This window comes from Leuciscus leuciscus (genome assembly GCF_965113295.1).
Source record: "Leuciscus leuciscus genome assembly, chromosome: 23".
Lineage (NCBI taxonomy): Eukaryota > Metazoa > Chordata > Actinopteri > Cypriniformes > Leuciscidae > Leuciscus > Leuciscus leuciscus.
Window position 1 is genome coordinate 27,686,332 of NC_138747.1, and position 20,985 is coordinate 27,707,316.

Sequence of the window (20,985 nt, forward strand, 5' to 3'; positions counted from 1 at the left end):
TTGTAAAGAGTGCTCATTTTATTATCATTAAAAAGCGGTTATACAACTTCATCGCAATCTCACAAAGTTCCATTAGAAACAAAGTCACGTGGCGTGACGTATGCTGAGCTCTGGAGGGTTATAAGCTACAGTAGCTTAGCACTCTGCCTCGGTACGCCTTTCTCGTGCATTCCGAGTGACTGAGAACTCTGGCAGTCATCCAGAATTCACAGAACCACAGTTACATGCGTAACTAACACTCTGTTTCATTCCTACTGACCACCAGAGGCAGTGTAAACACTATGGATGACACATACCAACATGTGTCAGTTGCCACCGACCTGATGAACCAAAGAACTAACGGCATGATGAGCAGCAACGTTTACCTTATAAAACTGGGCAAACGTGCATGGAGAAGCCCAGGTAGCAGTAGTGCAGATATCCACCAAGGAAACTCCTCTAATAACAGCCCATGAAGATGAGATGGCCCTAGTGGAATGGCAAGTTAGTCCCCAGGGCAGTGGTCTCCCTGCTGCCTTGTAAGCCAGCGTAATGGTCTCTACTATCCAGTTTGACAACCCCTGCTTCGACACTGGAGCACCTTTCTTCACACCACCATAACAGACAAATAACTGGTCTGACTGTCTAAATTGAACAGTAGAGTTCAAATAATAATTCAAGGCACGAACAGGACACAAAAGTTGGGCACTTGAATCAGGCCCTGAAGAAGTCTGAAAAGAGGCCAGTTCAACATGCTGGTTTATGAACTGAGGAAGAAGGACCTTCGAAAGAAAAGAAGGATTGGGTGGTAGGACCACCCCGGAGTCATCCAGTAACCAACGCAAGCACAATTCGCTAACAGACAGCCCATGCAACTCACTGACTCGTTTCGCAGTAGCAAGAGCTAACAAAAAAGAAGTCTTCAAGGACAACCATTCACTGTCAATGCTTTGCAAGGGCTAAAACTGGGGTGAGCACAGGAATGCAAACACGAATGGCAAATCCCACACAGGAAAGTGAGGATTCCGAGCAGGGTTCAGACGGTGCGCGCCCTTCAGAAAACTGCAGATAAGACTGTGAGATCCAAGAGAAGAGCCACCAACTGGAACATGATATGCAGAAATTGCAGCAATGTACACGTTCAACGTGGAAGCTGCTTTTCCCTCCAGTAAACGTTGAAGAAAGCTTAAGATACTCGGAATGTCACATGTTGCAGGATCAAGGGGGGTTGCTCACACCATGCAGAAATGTTGTCTCCTGCCACACGAAGGGAAAACCTTCTAGTCTGACACATCCAGCCTTGACAACACTGTCCTCACCTTGCTCTTTTTCGTCCTCATCCTCTTTCTCCTCTCCCTCTCAGATTGTTTCCATATATTGTTCATATCATCAGTGCACCTGTGTCTCTCACCCATACACCTGTTTGGTTCAGAGAATGGAGTTTAGTGTTAGCAATTCAGAAAAACTATAAAAGTTCAAGTATTCAGGTAGGCTACACTACAGCAGGATGCAGTAAATATTTTAGTGTTGTTTTAGGTGTACAATATATGTCTTGCCTTTAATGTCCATTTTAGTCTTTACACATCAGCTTGGATACTTGCATGGTTACTTGCAATGGATACTGGCAAAAAACTGCTAATTTTAAGACGCTGACGTCACGTGGCGGGTCACCCTTCAGTAAGACGCTCAAGTACAAGACGTTCGGATAGACGTTCGGTTTGACGTTCGATCGGTCGTCGTTTGTTCGGATGCTTGATTTTGGCACAGAGTATACGCCTTATAATTTTGGCACGGGGCGTGCACCATAAAGAATGGACACAAAACGAGCCCCATAGTATGTACTGGTGATTGAGTACCGCTGTACCTGACGGGATCAGGAAAGGTCCACGAGCCGGGACTCGAACTCGGGTCTCCCGAAGCTAAAAAAAAGAACTTAAAAAAACTTTTAAAAAAACTTAAACTAAAACTTAGCTCTACTTTGTACAAAATACTATTGTATACTAGCCTATAATGTATTTTGAAAGTATACTTTCAATGAATTGTTACAATGAGCATTTCCAGCACACAGTTAAAATATACCTCAAATATATTTTAATAAAGTGCAAATAAATACGCTTTTAAAAAATAATTGAATTTTCACTTCAAGAATATTTTTCTGAAATATACTAAAGTGCAATTATTTTAAAGTGTGTTAAAAGTTGTATTGTGAAAATAGGTAAAAGCATGATGCTTATATAATTTTAATATATTTAAAGATAGTAAAAAAAAACTATTGAAAAAGGGAATATATTTCAAATACAATTTTTTTTTTCTAGGGTAACATTAAAAATAAGAAGAAATGTTTATTTTCCAGAATATTAAAATGATTTCTGAAAAAATCATGACTGCTGAAAATTCAGCTAACCTTATAATGTTTCCAGACTTTGATTATAAAACCTTGGGTGCAATATGGCTGTGAGACATATAAATGCAATGGCGATTTTTCAGTATGCACGTGCACGTAAGAGATTAAAGATTTACATGTATTAATGTGTCATATGCTTTTATCCAAAGAGGTTTAAATTTTATTCAAGGTATCTAGACTACTTTTTTTATTTATTTTTTTAGTTTGTATTCCCTGGAATCGAACCATTGGTGCTGCTAGCGCCATGTTTACTTGTTATTTGAGAAAATAATATGTGTATGTTCTGTCGAGGTCAGTCAGCATTGCATTTGTCTGTTGTGTTTGGCGCGTGCGCTCTCAAAGCCCAGCAGCTCTCAAACAGCCATGTTGAGTCTCTGAGACAGAAATTACTCAATATCCCAATGAAATAAGGATATTTATCCTCACGACGGGCTGGACATAAGCGCATCAGCACTGCGATCATCGAACAGGTAAATGCGTTTGTGTAATGCTATAGTGAAGAAGACTAGTAGTGCTGGGATGAGGGAGCCGGCAGTTACTCAGGGATTGTACAGGGAAAACTCATCACACATTTATTACACTGTGTTTCAGATATGTGTTTGTTTCACTGCTATAACACGTGATATGATCATTGAGTTTTTGATGCGTATTAATATCTCTTAACCACTGAATCCTATGCCATTTCTCTTATTTAGAAATAGCTTAATAATATTATGGCAAGCCAGTTTAACATCTAATCATTTGCAGAATGTGAATTCAAGTAAATATATTTAAATAAATAAATAAATAAAAATAAAATTTTCTCTAGTTAAAATGCTACGTAATGTTTGCTCTAGTTAAAACTTAAATTGTAAGGCAATAAGCGCTAAACATAATTTTTAGCAGAACATACTATTCGTATTGAACAAAGTAGATCAAAACACAATTGTTCCTATTCAAACTTTGAAACACCACCACTCTTCAGCACCATGGTTCACCATAAAATTCAAAAACTTTACAGAAACTCTTCTAAATCTACAACATAACTGAGCATTAATCACTAACGTGTCTTTCCCTTTACTGAAAAACACATAAAATAATAATTAATTCCCTTGTAAAGCATGAGGGGAACTACAGATCCACTGCCCCCTTAGTTATTTTATGTCAACAACAAAAAAACTCATGTAGTTCCAACACAAATGGATTAAGTAAACTTCAGTTTTAAAGGTACAATATGTAAGAATTTTGCATTAAAATATCCCAAAATCTCAAGGCCAGTGTTATATATTTTGTTAAGTTGATTACTTACAATATCCCAAATGTTTCCAACTATTTTTAAATAATGAGAAAATTGCGATTTTAACCAAGGAAACGGGGCGTTAGAGCAGGGGGGAGCTGGGAGTCGCCAGTCAATTGCGTCATATCCGCGTCACCCTCGGTTTCCGCTCGTACTGCGTGGAGTCCTGGACAAATGCGGAAGTTGTAGTTGTAGCGTCTATCAAGCAACAAACTTTAGCTTGTTTCGTGCAGTCGTTATGGAACACAATTATTATTTACTGATTGCAGCTGGTTCTGTCGACAAAGCATGCTTAATTTTATATTTTCCAAATGTAGCATTCGGTAATAGTAATGTTTATGCAAGGAAAGTATTATTGCTTTAGGTTTGTGTTTAGTTTATTGAAATTGTTTATCACGTCTGGTGTTTATGGCCATGTAAATAAATATATCATGTGTTATACATAAAGATTAATCAGTATTTTGGCAAATGATGTGGGCATGTTCGAATGTACTTTTACAACAATTGTTTAGAACACGTAAAACTGCGCAGCGTTATCACAACAATGAATTCGACAAATACAGTAACATCTATGATAACCAATTTAGTATTAAACCTTACTTTTCTTGCTGTTAATTCATTTAAATGAAATAAAAGTGTGATGAGGTTCAAGAGTCAGGAAGAAGACGGGTCGGCGTGACTTGGACTTGTACTTTATTAAAATAAAACAAAACAAACAAAATTCGCGCACAACGCGCATTCACCGTGGCGACGGCACAAAACAGTTAAAAAATGAGAGCTCGAATCCACCGGTTTTCTTTCTCTGCGTCCAATTTTCTCTCCAGTCTCTGATTCCAGCACGGTCTCTCCACGCCAATAATACTGCAAAAATACAGGTGTTCGTCATTTGCACTTGACCTACTTACGTCCCGCTTGTCTTGTTTCTATCTCTCCCGTTACAGACTGCGCTGAACCACGCCCCCCCTCGCCACAAAAAGCATGTCATTAAACGCAACATTTATAAAAATAGAACATCCATGAACATGATTTTTCGATTCCCGTCTGACTGATTTACATCCACGGTGGAGTTGAAAACAACAGTTCCCATCATTCTATGCTCCTTTACATCGTCATCAAGCTACGCTGTTGTTGTTGTTTGGAATGTAGCGCCCTCTAGCGGCAGAAAATGTTGCATATTGTACCTTTAAATAAATTGGGTGGATTGAACTCGAAAAAATTAAGTTGTAACAAGATGTTCCAAAATCATGTTACTTCAGCTCATTTTAATGTATTAAACTGAACAAGTCTGTTGTAGCTGATGAGGTCAGCTGGGTCTCCTTTTCTTTATTAAAAAAAAACCTTTTTCTTTGGCTTCCTTGCAAGTGCTGGTATTTCCTTCAGGAAATGCAAATCTAATTGCAAACTGATTGATTATGAAAAGGGGGATTTACATAGTTTTCTGACAAAGGATTTTTGATGATGCAAACCACATGTATAGTTCTTTTAGATCCTTTAGACTCTTCCATGAAAACAAGATGTTCAGCACTAAAGCAAATAGTAGTTAAAGGAATAGTTCACCCAGAAATTAACATTTTGACCTTATTTAATCACCCTCATGTCATTCAAACCTGTTTGACTTTCTTTCTTCTGCAGAACACACACAAAAAACACAAAAGAATGTTGGCAACTAAACACTTTTAATGATTTTAATTTATGTTCAACAAAAAGAAAGTCATACAAGAGAACTGTTGCTTTGAGGGTTTTTTTAATTATTTTTTTAGACTAAGTTCTCAAACTAGTTCCAAAGTTCCATAAGTTCCAAATATCTCAAACTCTTCATGGTGATCATGATTTGCTATTATTTATGCTGTATATTTAGTGAATTAGCTTAAATACTATCATCCTAACAAAGTCACAGATTTCCCACTTTATTTATCTTTCTCCCACAGCCATCCAGAGGTGCTTCCATCTTCTGTGGCCTTCAGCAAGACTGCTTGTGTTTTCCCATCTGATTTTTAATTTGCAGCATAGTAAACGCAGTGTCAAACTGTGTGTCATGTCAGTACCTGTGCCGAGTCGCGCCAGAGTCTACACTGAGGTGAACACACACCGGCCCAGAGAATACTGGGACTATGAATCTCATCTTATTGAGTGGGGGTATGTATTACTTAAATAATATAATTACTTATTATTAAATAATGGCCGTGACTTAAGAAAATTTACCGGCCATGAATATTTTAAACTGTTTTTGCAAAAACAGGCAGTTATGACACCAACATTTTAGATACCAGTAAAAATTCACATTTTTTAGGTACAGAAATGTAATAAAGCAATCAAATATAAAATAACACGGCATAGTCTTCACTGTATAAATTAAACATGGATTAATCCTTATTAAAGTTGTAAAAGTTATTCAGTCAAGAGCGGTGAGTGATTTTTCTTTGTCTTTTGTTGTATGATTAACGTAAATCACAGACAGCAACAGGTTTATTAGGTTGCTGTCACTTTAAGACCCAATGCATTAGGTCAATTAATGCAATTTTCTTTCTCAATTGTTTATGTTCACTTAAGACATTACTGACTATGTTTGAAAGGATACTCGCCAATACGGGCATTTTCAAGCGCAAGAAGACGTGAAAGAGTTCAATTCAGTCTTCGCGTGCTGTCTGAGACGCGGATTTCTGGTGGTGTGCTTCGGATGTTTGCGCACAGAAAACTTCCCACACAGTGAGGAACAAACAAATTCCCTTTCGCGTCTTCCTGTGCTTGAATTTTTAAATTGCCAAAAAATATTATAGGCCAAATGGCTATTGACACCATCTCATATACTCAACAATGCAGATTTTTACTCTCATTTGGTGCACACACTTGTATATATTTCATTTTTATATAATTCCCTTTTTTACCTTAATTCCATTTAGACACACGCACAATATAATGTTCCTCCCTGTCCATATTGCATATAAACGTATACCTTTTTTAAATCGTATTTTATTATTTGTTTGAGGTACAGTACATAAATGCAAGATTGCAGTGATATCTTTAAAGTGGCAAACACAATCAGTTTGCAAGGCTTCTTAAGTTCCTGTTGTGTTTGAGTTGTTAAATTGTCCCCTAGATTCACCAGATTCTACCGGAAACAGGGCCGTTATCAGGGGCTCTGCACACGTTTTGTTTTTCCTCTTCAGTTCATTGATGAAATGCTTCTGCCTCAGACCTGCTCTGCTGTAACCATTTCGCTGTAGCTCTTTTGGCTTTAGTTTTGATCTCAGAAACTCTTTATTTTCATATATTAGTTTGTTGACCTTGAAAAAAATAGGATTTGAATATATTTCCCATGCAGCAATCAAGATGATTTTCAACTGGTCCGCAAGTTAGGCAGAGGAAAGTACAGTGAAGTGTTTGAAGCGATCAACATCACCAACAATGAGAAAGTAGTGGTGAAGATACTAAAGGTAAGATCAATTCCTCCTGATTCTGTGGTTAACGAAAATGGATGATGCAAGTATAAACATGAAGGCTTTTGAAGCCACGCTTTTCTCAGATATTAATGTGGCATATTGGTGTATGCACCTGTCCAGTTATTAGAGCATATATTGTTAATATAACATATTGTTGCTCCTCAATATAAACAGCACACAGACTAAGGTGTCAAAACATATAAACCGACTTTTCTCTCTTTTTTAATGCTTTGATGTGTGATGACGACACATACTTGATGTCAATTTTTATTTCTTATTTTATCACTTTTTTTAGCCTGTGAAGAAGAAGAAGATAAAGCGTGAAATAACGATTCTTGAGAACCTTCGAGGAGGTCCAAATATCATCTCTCTCCTCGACATCGTCAAAGACCCTGTGGTCAGTGTTCAGAACGCTTGCTTGTGTGTGATATTCGTAATACAAAACCAACAATCAAATTATACTATATCGACTTTTGAGTATTTATTTTGTTGTGATGTTACTTAAGCAAATAATACCCGTTTACACACTGCAGTCCAGAACACCTGCCTTAGTTTTTGAACACGTGAACAACACAGACTTTAAGGTAAATCTCAATCTCAATATTTTATTACTAATCTACAACAGCACAACCCATATGTAATTAGTTCCTTTTTTGCTTGTTTTTATCAGCAACTGTATCAGACACTGACAGACTATGACATTCGCTTCTACATGTTTGAGATTCTAAAGGTGAGAGACACCACCACAAGTATTTACAACAACTACTATATTGTTTTTGTATGGTCCTTCCTGTGTATAATTTTGATTCCTTAAATAGCTTTGGGGTTTTTTATATGATGTCATGTTTTTATGTGTCTCTAGGCATTGGATTTCTGTCACAGTATGGGTATTATGCACAGAGATGTCAAACCACACAACATCATGATTGATCATGAGCACAGAAAGGTAACCGATGTTGACTAAAATAAACCATGTCAGCATTGGTTTATAATATGCATATTCAGATAAGATACGACAACACCATTGATTTTTGGAGTTACATTAGAAACAATTAAAGTACAAGATAACGCAATATAATACTAGAAAAGAAAAGTTGAATATACAGTGCTGGTCAGAATTATTTGCCCCCTTGGTCAATATGATCAAAGATGGCTGTAAAAAATAAATCTGCATTGTTAATCCTTTTGATATTTTATTAAAAAAATTAGCAAAAATCAAACCTTTCATTGAAATAAAAGAATTGAAATTGGGGGAAAATCACATTATGAAATAAATGTTTTTCTCCAAAACACGTTGGGAACAATTATTTGCCCCCTTCTATTAAATACTTTTTGCAACCTCCTTTTTCCAAGATTACAGTTCATTCTGACATTTCTCGCAATTGCAAGATATTCTGTCTTTTTTCTTTGAATTGTGAGAAATAAAATGTTTTATTTATTTTTTATTCCATCGCGGAAACAAGCTTCCCTAGAAATCCATCTTTAGTCATATATACATCATCAGTAGATAGATAGATAGATAGATAGATAGATAGATAGAAGATAGATTTCAAATGACCATTGAATGCTGTGGTGTTTCAGTTGCGTCTTATTGACTGGGGACTGGCTGAATTCTATCACCCAGGACAGGAGTACAACATCAGAGTCGCCTCTCGCTACTTCAAAGGCCCAGAACTACTGATAGATTACCAGGTCAGACTTATTACCATATGTGCGGATAACATTGTCCAACTGAGGAAAACGTGTTGTATTTTGTTGTTAGTTTCACCATTCTGTAATAATATTCGACACAATACTACCTGGTACAGTTTGGAATTGTTTTTACTAAGGGCATCTATTGATTAGAAATGTCTAGTGTTAATTAGTCACCGCCCTGCTAAGACTTTCAACCCTTTAAAACAGTTTATCTTCTGAGGATGGTTACCCAACCACTCTCCTTAGACTTTGATTGCTGAGCTTGGCCAAAAAAAGTGAAATAAAGCTAAAAAAAAATTGCTGTCAAAGGCAGCTTTTAGAAACCTAAAAACACTTCTCTTCTGTCATTCCAGATGTATGACTACAGTCTTGATATGTGGAGTCTTGGCTGTATGCTGGCCAGTATGATCTTTAGAAAGGAGCCATTTTTCCATGGACATGATAACTACGACCAGGTGAATATCATCAGGGACTTGATAGATGGGTACAGCTGTGACAGCTGAATTAAGCTCAATCACATATGTTGACCCACAAAATTTGTTGACCCAGGAATGCGTCTATCTCGCCAAAATCGGGACAGGCTATTAACCCCGGTTAAATTATGAGCATTGTGAACCATGAAGCAAGATAACCCAGGATTACTTGTTTACCTGGGGTTTAGAATGATCCATGGGTTAGCATGTTCAAGTGTGAAAAGCCCTTTAGCGTATGATGCCCAGTTTTTCTCTGTAACCATTTGCAAAGTCGGCAAGTGTATGATCCCTAGTGTTTGAAAATCTGTTCCGATTTCCACAAGTTTTGTTGTGAATTCTAGTTTTGAGTAATATCATACTCATAAGAATAATCTCATACTGATACAGTGTCTTTGTTGTTATGCACATATTGTAACTGTTAATATAATCAGAGCAATAACAATATGTAAGTGCAAGAACCTCTAAATACTCTGTAACATGAGCACTGTAACATAGACGAATACAGTGGTTGGTCGTTACTTTTGGAATTCTTTTTGGAATTGACTGAATTAATTACAGTGTTCCTATACGTTCCCATTTCTTCAAAGCTGGTGAGAATTGCCAAAGTTCTTGGAACAGAAGATCTTTATGATTGCATTGATAAATACAACATTGAGCTGGATCCTCGATTTAATGACATTCTGGGAAGGTGAGCCGTAGTTACGCCTCTTTCATTCATAACCTGCCATTGTTAGCATGGCCTTCTTTAAATAAACTGAATCTGATTTACATCTGCTTCACGTTAGACATTCCCGTAAGCGATGGGAGCGGTTCGTTCACAGTGAAAACCAACACTTGATCAGTCCGGAAGCTCTTGACTTTCTGGACAAGTTGTTGCGTTACGACCATCAGACCAGACTGACTGCGAGAGAGGCCATGGATCACGCTTACTTCTGTGAGAGCGTCTGAATTATTACAGTAGTGCAAAAATTTAGCTATTGAATTACTGTCAAGAGAACATTTAAATAGATTTTTTATTTATTAATTCTTACATCTTGCCCCTTGCCTTAGTCCCTGTTGTGAAAGACCAGTGTCGCATGGCAGGATCCACGAATGTGCCGATGGCGAACACCGCAGTGAGCACTGCCACGATGATAACAGGTGAATTAACTCTACACATGATTTAAAATCATATTCCCTTCACATTTCGGAAGTCGTCACAGTTAGGTAAATTTCGGTGAAGTCGTCACAGTTAGGTAAATTTCTATAGCGGTGAATGAGAGGATACATGAAATATATTTTTTGTGTTCCCATTTGCTCAAATAGCAGTCAGAGGAGAGAAAGATGTTAATTTTACTGTCACTCCCACTGACGCTATTAGAAACAAAGGTAATATAAACGATAGTGTTATTAATGAACACAGTTTTTTATTTAATGAATTTTTTTTTTAAAAGCAGGATTTATGATGCTGATGACTGTTAAAATGCGTTTTCACTGTCTGTGAAAAGGGTCCATGCTAATACGTTTAATATGAATAATAATATTAAATGATAATTATTTAAATCACAATTCATTTAAGCTTAATTAGAGGAATCAAAGTAACAACAGAATAATGATTTTGTACCGATAAAAATTAAGCAGATTTAATCGTATTTTAAGGGTAAGTTTACACCACAACAATGAACTAAAAATTCCTTTGCATTTTCCGTGGTTGACATTGCCAAGACGATCCCGTTCACACGGATCCGCAAAAACGATTAAAAACGCTGTATTCTGCTGTTCGGCCAGTAGTTGGCGATGTCACTTTGTAAAGAAACACTACGCATCTATAGACTGAACACGTAATACGCATGTGCATTACTTCACCGTTTTCACAAATTCACGTTTTTGTAGTTTACATGAAGACCATAACGCTATTGTTTTCAAAAACTTGCACTGTGAACGTTGAGTTTTCAGGCCCACATATATATATATATAATATTAAATTTATATATTTCATTATTAAACATTTAAAATAATATAAATTTAAAATAAAAAAATACTTTTACTCAGCGAGGATGCATCAAAATTGGTAAAAGTTGCAGTAAGGACTCATATCACTATTAGTAAGGATAGTATGATCTTTGATTATCATGATTATCAGTCTTTAAATGTAAGATATTTAAAGTGTACCTAAAGTTTACTTGCAATAGTTCCACTTTAGCACAATCAAATATACTTCAGTATATCTTTAGTTGGACCTCAGCACTATTTCTTGATAACTAGTGCATTAAGTACAAAATTAGTTGTTCCAATTTAGCAGACTTTAAGTATATGAATTTAGCATACTAAAAGTACAATTGATGGATATTTATTTATATTAAATACATAACTATAAATGTATATTTTAGTATATTTAGCATAAAATAAATGTATTTCAAATATATATATTTTTCACTATGTCTAAAATGTGAAGAAAGCTCACAAAAAAAAGAGAGTTTGAGATTCCTCTTTTCTTCTCTGTTTGATCAGGAATCGCTGCTCTTCCAGCCTCCACAGCTCTCGGGCCCCTGACCGGCTCTCCCATCCTCATGGCCCCCAGCAGCCTCAACACTTCAGTGCCTGCAGCCACAGGAGCCGCTCAGTGACACACACACATACACACACACACACACCCTGACTGATCCTGGGACTGTTAGATAGAGCTCTTCATCACCCCCCACTCACAGCAGCATGAGTTCACCTGAAACTGAATGCACTTCATCATGAGACGTTCACCTTAAAGGGTTAGTTCACCCAAAAATGAAAATTACCCCATGATTTCAGTAGCACCTCACTGCAGTACATGAGATACAGGGGGCGGAGTTGGATCCAGATGTAAGGGGTGGAGATTGGTAGGTTTAGGGGTGGGTTTAGGGATCAGGGGGTGGAGATGGGTAGGTTTAGGTATATGTAAGGTGGGAGGAGTTGGATCTGGATCCAACTCCTCCCACTGGATTTCGTGTTCTGCAGTGAGGACCATCTCCATGATTTACTCACCCTCAAATCATCCTAGGTGTAAATGACTTTCTTCTTTCAGACGAATACAATCAGAGTTCTATAAAAAAAATGTCCTGGCTCTTCCAAGCTTTATAATGGCAGTGAATGGCCGTTTCTGTTTTGAAGTCCATAAAAGTGCATCTATCCATCATAAAAGTGCATCCATCCATCATAAAAGTGCATCCATCCATCCATCATAAAAGTGCATCTATCCATCATAAAAGTGCATCCATCCATCATAAAAGTGCATCTATCCATCATAAAAGTGCATCTATCCATCATAAAAGTGCATCCATCCATCATAAAAGTGCATCCATCCATCATAAAAGTGCATCTATCCATCATAAAAGTGCATCCATCCATCATAAAAGTGCATCTATCCATCATAAAAGTGCATCTATCCATCATAAAAGTGCTCCACAGGCTCTGCGGGGGTTAATAAAGGCCTTCTAAAGCGAAGCGTCTGTGTAAGAAAAATATTCATATTTAAAACTTTATAAAGTAAAATATTAATATTTTTCTTACACAAACGTATCACTTGCTTCAAAAGGCCTTTATTAACCCCCGCAGAGCCGTGCGGAGCACTTTTCTGATGGATAGATGTCCTTTACAGAATTGCACTTACACCTAGGATGACTTGAGGGTGAGTAAATCATGGGCTAATTTTCATTTTTGGGTGAACTATCCCTTTAATGCATTTAGCTCAGGCAGAGGTGCGCAGGCTGTTTGAGAGCTTATCCTCAAAAAGAAAAACATCCCATGTGATATTACATACACTGAACAAAATTATAAACACAACACTTTTGTTTTTGCCCCCATTTTTCATGAGCTGAAGTCAAAGATCTGAGACGACTTCTATGTTCACAAAAGGCCTATTTCTCTCAAATATTGTTCACAAATCTGTCTAAATCTGTGTTAGTGAATACTTCTCCTTTGCCGAGATAATCCATCCACTTCACAGGTATGGCATATTAAGATGCTGATTAGACAGCATGATTTTTGCAGAGGTGTGCCTTAGGCTGGCCACAGGTGTGCCTTAGGTCTGGGGGGGTCCGAAAACCAGTCAGTATCTGGTGTGACCACCATTTGCCTCACGCAGTGCAACACACCTCCTTCACATAGAGTTGATCAGGTTGTTGATTGTGGCCTGTGGAATGTTGGTCCACTCCTCTTCAATGGCTGTGCGAAGTTGCTGGATATTGACAGGACCTGGAAGACGCTGTCGTATACGCCGATCCAGAGCATCCCAAACATGCTCAATGGGTGACATGTCCGGTGAGTATGCTGACCATGCAAGAACTGGGATGTTTATAGCTTCCAGGAATTTTTAGCTTACAGATCCCTGCAACAAGGGGCTGTCCATTATCATGCTTCTACATGAGGTGATGGTCGTGGATGAATGGCACAACAATGGGCCTCAGGATCTCATCACGGTATCTCTGTGCATTCAAAATGCCATCAATAAAATGCACCTTTGTTCGTTGTCCATAACATATGCCTGGCCATACCATAACTCCACCGCCACCATGAGCCACTCGAACCACAACATTGACATCAGCAAACCGCTCACCCACACGATGCCATACTCACTGTCTGCCATCTGCCCTGTGCAGTGAAAACCGGGATTCATCCGTGAAGAAAACACCTCTCCAAAGTGCCAGACACCATCAAATGTGAGCATTTGCCCATTTGGTCTCAGGTCGAGACCCCGATGAGGACGACGAGCATGCAGATGAGCTTCCCTGAGACGGTTTCTGACAATTTGTGCAGAAATTCTTTTTGCAAACCGATTGTTGCTGCAGCTGTCCGGGTGGCTGGTCTCAGACGATCTTGGAGGTGAAAATGCTGGATGTGGAGGTCCTGGGCTGGTGTGGTTACACATGGTCTGCGGTTGTGAGGCCGGTTGGATGTACTGGCAAATTCTCTGAAACGCCTTTGGAGACGGATTATGGTAGAGAAATGAACATTCAATTCACGGGCAACAGCTCTGGTGGACATTCCTGCAGTCGGCATGCCAATTGCATGCTGCCTCAGAACTTGTGACATCTGTGGCATTGTGCTGTGTGATAAAACTGCACATTTTAGAATGGCCTTTTATTGTGGCCAGCCTAAGGCACACCTGTGCAATAATCATGCTGTCTAATCAGCATCTTGATATGCCACACCTGTGAGGTGGATGGATTACTTCGGCAAAGGAGAAGTGCTCACTAACACAGATTTAGACAGATTTGTGAACAATATTTGAGAGAAATAGGCCTTTTGTGTACATAGAAAAGTCTTAGATCTTTGAGTTCAGCTCATGAAAAATGGGGCAAAAGAAAAGTGTTGCGTTTATAATTTTGTTCAGTGTACATTGTCGTGACTCGTGCCATTAAAAAGCTTAGCTTTTACTTTAAAAAATGGAGCATCCAGTGAAGTGCGCTGTAGCGCAGTATTTCTCTCAGCATTCATGAGCAGATCCTCAGATCCTCTCGAGTGTGAAATGATACTGGCGTTATACAGCTGTGGTCGTAGTTTGGTGCTGTTTACTGTAGCTCACATCAGGTCACATCAGTCGCGTTTACTCAACACAACGTAGTGTCTTCAGCTCCTCTCACTGTGGAAAATGGCAATGCCATGGCATATTTTATTTTTGTATAAATACAGCAATGCATAACTTCCCTATGCCACAATCCAGTAATAAAGAATCACTGCTCATCCAGTCTTTGTACTCACTTCATTTGATTAAGCCAGAATTAACAGTGTGGCAAGGAAATACCAAATTCTGATGGATTTTTTCCCCTCCATACTATGGAAGTCAATGGTGCCCCACAACATTCTTCAAAATATCTTCTTTTGTGTTCAGCAGAACAAGAATCTTATAAGTGTTTGGAACAACTTTAGTGTGAGTAAATGACAAACGAATTTTCATTTTTGGGTTAACTAACCCTTTAAGTGGTTTCATACTACTAAAATGTTGTGTTGACATAAAGATGTTATATTTAATTAGAGAGGAAAGATTTATTTTTTGATAACTTTTTACACAAAAAAATTCTGCTAGGACATTATCTGTTAAGGACATTTCCTTTAATCCTAAAAAAATGCAATGCCTAATTCAAAATACAGGTAAAACATTTAAAATCAATATTTAAAATGTAAAAATTGGGGAAATTCCATCATATTAATCAGTACATTGGGCCCTATTTTACTTTTCTAAGCGTGTATCACATTTTATTTTTATTTGAACTGCATATATAAAGTGAGTATCAATTTCAAAAAGTAGATTTATTGGCAAAACAAAAATACATAAAATATTAAAGTAGATGTCCCTCTGTAAATGTTTTCTTTATCCTATGTGCAGTTCCTCATATCATTACACATAATCAGTGTTTAAATCTTAAATATTTCATTTTAATGTGTTCTTTAAACTTTCAGCCCTATCCTCTAGTCTACAACATAAATATTGTCACAAACTATGAATGCATTAAAATAAGAGTCATGTAGGGGTAATCTATCTTTATTTCATAAAGATTTAACGCTATTTGCTAACATATAAACCAGAGTACAATAGTTACTACAAATGTTACAAATGATATTACAATACATGTAATATCATGCAGTGAACAAAATTATCCATACTGACGTAATCAAAGGAATTTTATAACTTTCCATCCCAAGTCACGTTGATGTACTCGTCAAGTGAACTCTCTGATAACCTGGAGAGAAATGCCTTCTTTGGAAAATATTGCAGACTTCTTCTCTGTGAAAAAATCTAAAAGAAATAACATATTTTGAGTATTGCATTGATTGGATTTTATGAGATAATGCTGAATCGCATCACACACAAGTCCAGAGTCCATCACTATTCCAGTTTTTCAAGACTATAATACTTTTTCGTATACCATTTACTTTCTTTGATGCAGTTCTATCTAATAACATATATAAGACAGAACTATTAAACAGAGAGCATAAGCACTGTGTGCCCAGGCACTGGCGCTCTTAGCGCCGCCAAAATAAAAGTCCGGCGAGCCGTCAAAATAAAAGTCTCACTTCCGACACCCTTGGCCAAACAGAAAAAAACGTATTTAATATACATTTAAAAAATGCCAAATATTCGATCACTCATTTATAGACACACAACAAGCACATATTGCAAAAACAATTCTTACGGTGTCTGAGAGAGCTCTCTGTCAATTTTATGAAGCGATTTTCCTTTGGTCTCTGGTAGTACAAGGTAGATGAATCCAACTGCTGCCACTCCAATCACTCCATACACAAAGAATATTCCAGACAGACCTATCACATCTGAGGAAAACATGAAAATCATGGGAAAATTATGAAAATAATTTACATATGCATATCATATTTCATATGTTTGGTCTTTGTTGTTTTGCATACCTATTATACTCAAGAAAGAAAAGGTAACTATGAGGTTGGCCCCCACATTGAAGCAGTTGATGAATGAATAGGCTCTTCCTCTGACTTCCTTTGGAAATATTTCACTGAGCACAAGCCATGTCACTGTGAACCACATATGAAGTTTCATGCAATTAAAGCATTATTGAAAATGAAAATTCCGCTTTGCATCACAGAAATAAATTGCATTTGAAAGTATATAAAAATAGAAAACCATTATTTTAAATTGTAATAATATTTCACAATATTTTTTCTGTATTTTTGATCAAATAAATGCAGGCTTGATGAGCACATTAAACACATTAAAAATAATAATAATTTCCAAACTTTTGACCAGTAATGTACATTTCTAGTTTAAAAATTATTTGTTGTTCAGATATTCCTCTTTAAAAGAAAAAAGTATCAGCTGTATGCAAAGTGACCCAGATTTGGTATACCTCTACAAAATAGTGAATTGCTCAGTAAATTTACATCTATGACTTTTAATATTTTGGCTTTCATCAATATTTATGTTTGTCTTTCTTCAGAAAAAAATATGAACAAAATCAAAATCAATTTGAGCCGGGGAAGTTTCCAAAATTTGGTTGATTTGACATGGAATGACCCAACTACAGTAAACGTAAACTCAAAGGCAACTTACTTGGTCCAAAGCTCACTGAGAAAGCGCTCACAACTGCCATCATGCAGATGAAAATGATCCACTTATACATATCCTCTGAGTGCGATAAAATATTTGAATGTCCATAAGCATCGTGCGTTTCATTTCCAGTAGATGGAGTGATTTGATCCACAGAGTTTTTGCCCACGTTTTCATGATTTTCCGCTAGTGAGGTCAGATTTTCATGTGGCTCCAATGAAGTGCATTGTTTTGTTGTGTCAATCACTGACTGTCCACACAAGAAACCAGTGAGTATCAATCCTACAGCCAGCACTGTGCATCCACCAATCAGAAGTGGTCTTCGGCCAACCTTGTCTGAACAAACCATTGCCAGTAGAGTAGCAATGACTTTAACCAAACCCAGACCCACCGACGCAAGAACTGCAGATGCATTGCTCTGAAACCCCACTGAGAAGAGGATGGTGGAAGCGTAGAAGAGGACGTTTGGCTGGCCTGTGAATTGTTGACCGAGCACCAGCCCGAGGCCGATGGCAGTCCTTCTGCGCATGTTGTCTTTGGTTTTGAAAAGGTCAAAGACACTATAGTTCACATGTTCTGCTTGGTGGCGATTTGGTGCTTCCCAATCATCTTCTGCTATGAGGCCTACAGTGGTTTGCTGAGGTAGAAACCTAATGGACACCAACTGCATAAGAGATGGTGCAATAGCAAATCCAAACATGTACCTCCATCCTGCATGGACACCAGATAAGATGTAGTTGATTGCATAAGCCAACAAGATCCCAACAGTAATTCCAACTTCATACAGGCTCACCATCAACCCTCTACGATTGGGAGCGACCATCTCAGAGACAAAGATGCAGCAGCTCATGGAAGAAATGCTCATTGCAAACCCAATGACGGCCCTTCCAACCACCAATGCTGAAAACGACATGCTTGCAGTTAGGATAATGGTGCCTCCCAGAATGAGGAGATTACTGAGTAAAATGGACGTTCTCCTGCCATGACGGTCAATCAGCCATCCACCAATCACAGACGCTAACAGTGATCCGATCAGAAGAGCGCTAACTACAGCTTCCAGCTGGACACATCCCAGAGAGAAGTGAGATTGGAGCTGCGGAAGAGCGCCGGATATTATTCCCAGCTCATAGCCGAACACTAGGCCGCCAAGAGTGGATGCAATGATAGTGAGCGCCAGGACAGAACAACCTAGAGAAGAAAAAAATGCTACATAAATGAGACAGAAATTATGAACTTTGCAGCTGGGATGAACCGGTCATAGAGGGAAATCCAGGACTTTTCTTGGTGTTCTGAGAATCTGACCTACCTGCTCAAAATTAGTTGTGTTTAAAATAAAGAATTATCATAATTTAAATGGTAAAAGACTGTAAGAATACTACAGTAAAAACTGGTTAGTGCAAGTTCTTTCATATACACGGTGAAACACGTCATAGATCATCTAATGCAAGATTTCATGTCATTTTACAGTAAAATACTGTTACATTTACAGTTTTTGGAAGTGAAAAAGAACAAGTCATCTTTTAATTTACAATGAAACCCGTAAATTGACATTCCCAGAATTCCCCACATGACACTTCACATTTGATGTTTTTTTCCCATTAAAATATTTTCTTTTTAGTTTTTTTTTCATATCAGTTATGTACATTAGTATGGAAGCTCGTTTCCACCACAGAATAAAAAATTAAAAAGGTAACTGCAACTTTTTATCTCACAATTCTGACTTTTCCCCAGGATTTCATGTAATTTTACAGTAAAATACTGTTACATTTACAGGTTTTGGAAGTGAAAAAGAACAAGTCATTAAACTCGCAATTGCGAGATAAAAAGTCACAATTACCTTTTAAATTGTTTTATTCCACGGCGGAAACAAGCTTTCATGGTACATCTTGTGCTGTTACTTTAGAGTTGTGTGTTATGATGATGGTGTTTTGTATTTGTGTGCATGACTATACATTACTTCAGCATATGGAAAAGCTACTCGCGATGAGCTTTGATTCTACATGTGGTTTTCTTATTACTGAGTTTTTATGGTGGCTATCATTGTATTAAAAGTACAAAACAGATTTTAGTACTTCAGTACTAAGTTGGTATATTAACATTTATATCAGTTAATAAAATGTTTTTTCACTGTAAATTGAAGTCCAAGGTGTAAAACTTAAAATGTTGCTACTGTATTTTTTGCAGTAAAATTCTGACAACCACAGCTGCCATTTTTTACTGTAAATTCACAAAAACCCACAATAAATGTGTTAAATGTACAGTAGGTAACAATACCAGTCCAGATGCAGTCTAACTCCAAATATAGATCATCCTGAATGATCATCCCGTCAACTTAAAACCACATCTATTTACAAATGGTTTAAAAGGAAAAAAAGTCAGAAAGTCTCCTTTCATCTTAAATTAAAAGAAATAGACAACATAAGGTCTTAAACGATGATTTGTCATATATATATATATATATATATATATATATATATATATATATATATATAGATATTATAATAATTATACAAGAATATGTTTTGTTAATGCATGTCACTCTTCATAACTGTTTCCAGCAGGCTTCAAACACTTCAAAAGCACATCATTTATAATAGAAATCTGTCATATTTGTTTGCTATAGAGATACCCATAATCAATTATATGCTACATTTTTATTTTACTTTTAAAATTACGTACTAAAACTAAGAACAAACATTGAACAGGTCTGACACTTACCCATTTCTATCCGAATTGAAAGATGCTGGTTCATCAAAAACGCAACGAGTCTGTCTCGTTTGGGGAACAGAACCTATTCCCAAAACAAAAACACAGACATGTTAAATGAGAACTGTGAGTTTGGAAGGAGAATCTCGGATCTGTTCTAATCAGGCTTTATTCAGAACGCTGTCACCATGACAACTCTCATGATGGCGCTATTGATTTAATTAGATGAGAGATCTCTTAATGAGCTATAAATAACCCAGCTGATGTTTCTAACAGGAATCCTGTTCTCAAAGAACTTCGAGACTCATAGCCTGTAGAGTCCACGTAAGGCTGTAAAGTTTTATGAAGCAAGCCGCTGTTAAATGGAGTTAGAAATTACATCTGCAAGACCTTTTTTTCATAACACAAGCATAAAAATAAAGCTTCGACGCTTTCAACAGTTCTTAGACAAAACAAAAGCAGCTCCCGCTATTCCTCCTCTCACCTCTTCCCGGTAACATCCCTCAGGCGAGATGTTTTTCCTGTGATTTTACGCGGTTCACATTGTCATTGTTGAACATGGAAACGCTACTGTTGCTTTCTGCTCTTGGAAAGTTCCTTGAAAGCGTCTTTCTTTCCCTGAAGTCTGTGCATCCAAGGAAGTCGAGGCTACGTGGCAGGAGGAACTCTTCCTCAAACACTCAACGAGCCTCGCGACAGAAACACGCTCTCATACCAATACACTTATCAACTTATCACAACCTCATTATATATAATATAATATAATATAATATAATATAATATAATATAATATAATATAATGTAATGTAATATAATATAATATAATAATGTATATAATATACTGTAATATAATATAATATACTAAATAATATAGCCTATAATGTCAAATGTAATGTAATGTAATATAATATTATATAATATAGTATAATATATAATATAATATAATATAGCCTATAATGTAATGTAATATAATATAGTATATA

The 20,985-nt window shown here is 37.1% G+C and overlaps 2 protein-coding genes across 4 annotated transcripts; one reads left to right on the forward strand and one right to left on the reverse strand.

Moving 5' to 3' along the window:
- The first annotated feature begins 325 nt into the window (after positions 1–325).
- On the forward strand, positions 326–14,959 carry csnk2a4 (casein kinase 2, alpha 4 polypeptide). Of its 3 annotated transcripts, XM_082156517.1 has the most exons (14): positions 326–1,466; positions 2,675–2,853; positions 5,588–5,795; positions 6,982–7,093; positions 7,395–7,496; positions 7,606–7,683; positions 7,770–7,829; positions 7,962–8,045; positions 8,681–8,791; positions 9,148–9,249; positions 9,855–9,955; positions 10,053–10,201; positions 10,318–10,407; positions 11,758–14,959. In XM_082156517.1, exons 3-14 carry the CDS (start codon positions 5,695–5,697, stop codon positions 11,871–11,873), a joined length of 1,206 nt encoding a protein of 401 aa, XP_082012643.1. In that variant the 5' UTR covers positions 326–1,466; positions 2,675–2,853; positions 5,588–5,694; the 3' UTR covers positions 11,874–14,959. The 3 variants fall into 3 exon arrangements, with proteins under 3 accessions (XP_082012643.1, XP_082012642.1, XP_082012644.1); XM_082156516.1 differs by lacking the exon at positions 326–1,466 and having other exon boundaries at positions 2,310–2,853; XM_082156518.1 differs by lacking the exon at positions 326–1,466 and having other exon boundaries at positions 2,311–2,853; positions 7,633–7,683.
- Positions 14,960–15,215: 256 nt separating this feature from the next.
- slc2a10 (solute carrier family 2 member 10) lies at positions 15,216–20,676 on the reverse strand. The gene is made up of 6 exons (XM_082155646.1): positions 20,487–20,676; positions 20,015–20,087; positions 17,300–18,484; positions 16,642–16,764; positions 16,413–16,548; positions 15,216–16,015 (listed from the first exon to the last, which is right to left on the reverse strand). The coding sequence occupies exons 2-6, from the start codon at positions 20,046–20,048 to the stop codon at positions 15,922–15,924; spliced, it is 1,572 nt and encodes a 523-aa protein (XP_082011772.1). The 5' UTR covers positions 20,049–20,087; positions 20,487–20,676; the 3' UTR covers positions 15,216–15,921.
- Positions 20,677–20,985: the final 309 nt, after the last annotated feature.

What these genes read in the sequence shown, in the direction of transcription:
- csnk2a4 (XM_082156517.1), top strand. Translation starts at nt 5,695, where the DNA reads ATGTCAGTACCTGTGCCGAGTCGCGCCAGAGTCTACACTGAGGTGAAC. An exon ending in TGAACAACACAGACTTTAAG is followed by an intron (nt 7,684 to 7,769) that starts GTAAATCTCAAT and finishes TGTTTTTATCAG; the next exon opens with CAACTGTATCAGACACTGAC. An exon ending in GACATGATAACTACGACCAG is followed by an intron (nt 9,250 to 9,854) that starts GTGAATATCATC and finishes ATTTCTTCAAAG; the next exon opens with CTGGTGAGAATTGCCAAAGT.
- slc2a10 (XM_082155646.1), bottom strand. Translation starts at nt 20,048, where the DNA reads ATGAACCAGCATCTTTCAATTCGGATAGAAATGG. An exon ending in TTCTTTCTTGAGTATAATAG is followed by an intron (nt 16,549 to 16,641) that starts GTATGCAAAACA and finishes TGTTTTCCTCAG; the next exon opens with ATGTGATAGGTCTGTCTGGA. An exon ending in AGAGAGCTCTCTCAGACACC is followed by an intron (nt 16,016 to 16,412) that starts GTAAGAATTGTT and finishes TATTTCTTTTAG; the next exon opens with ATTTTTTCACAGAGAAGAAG.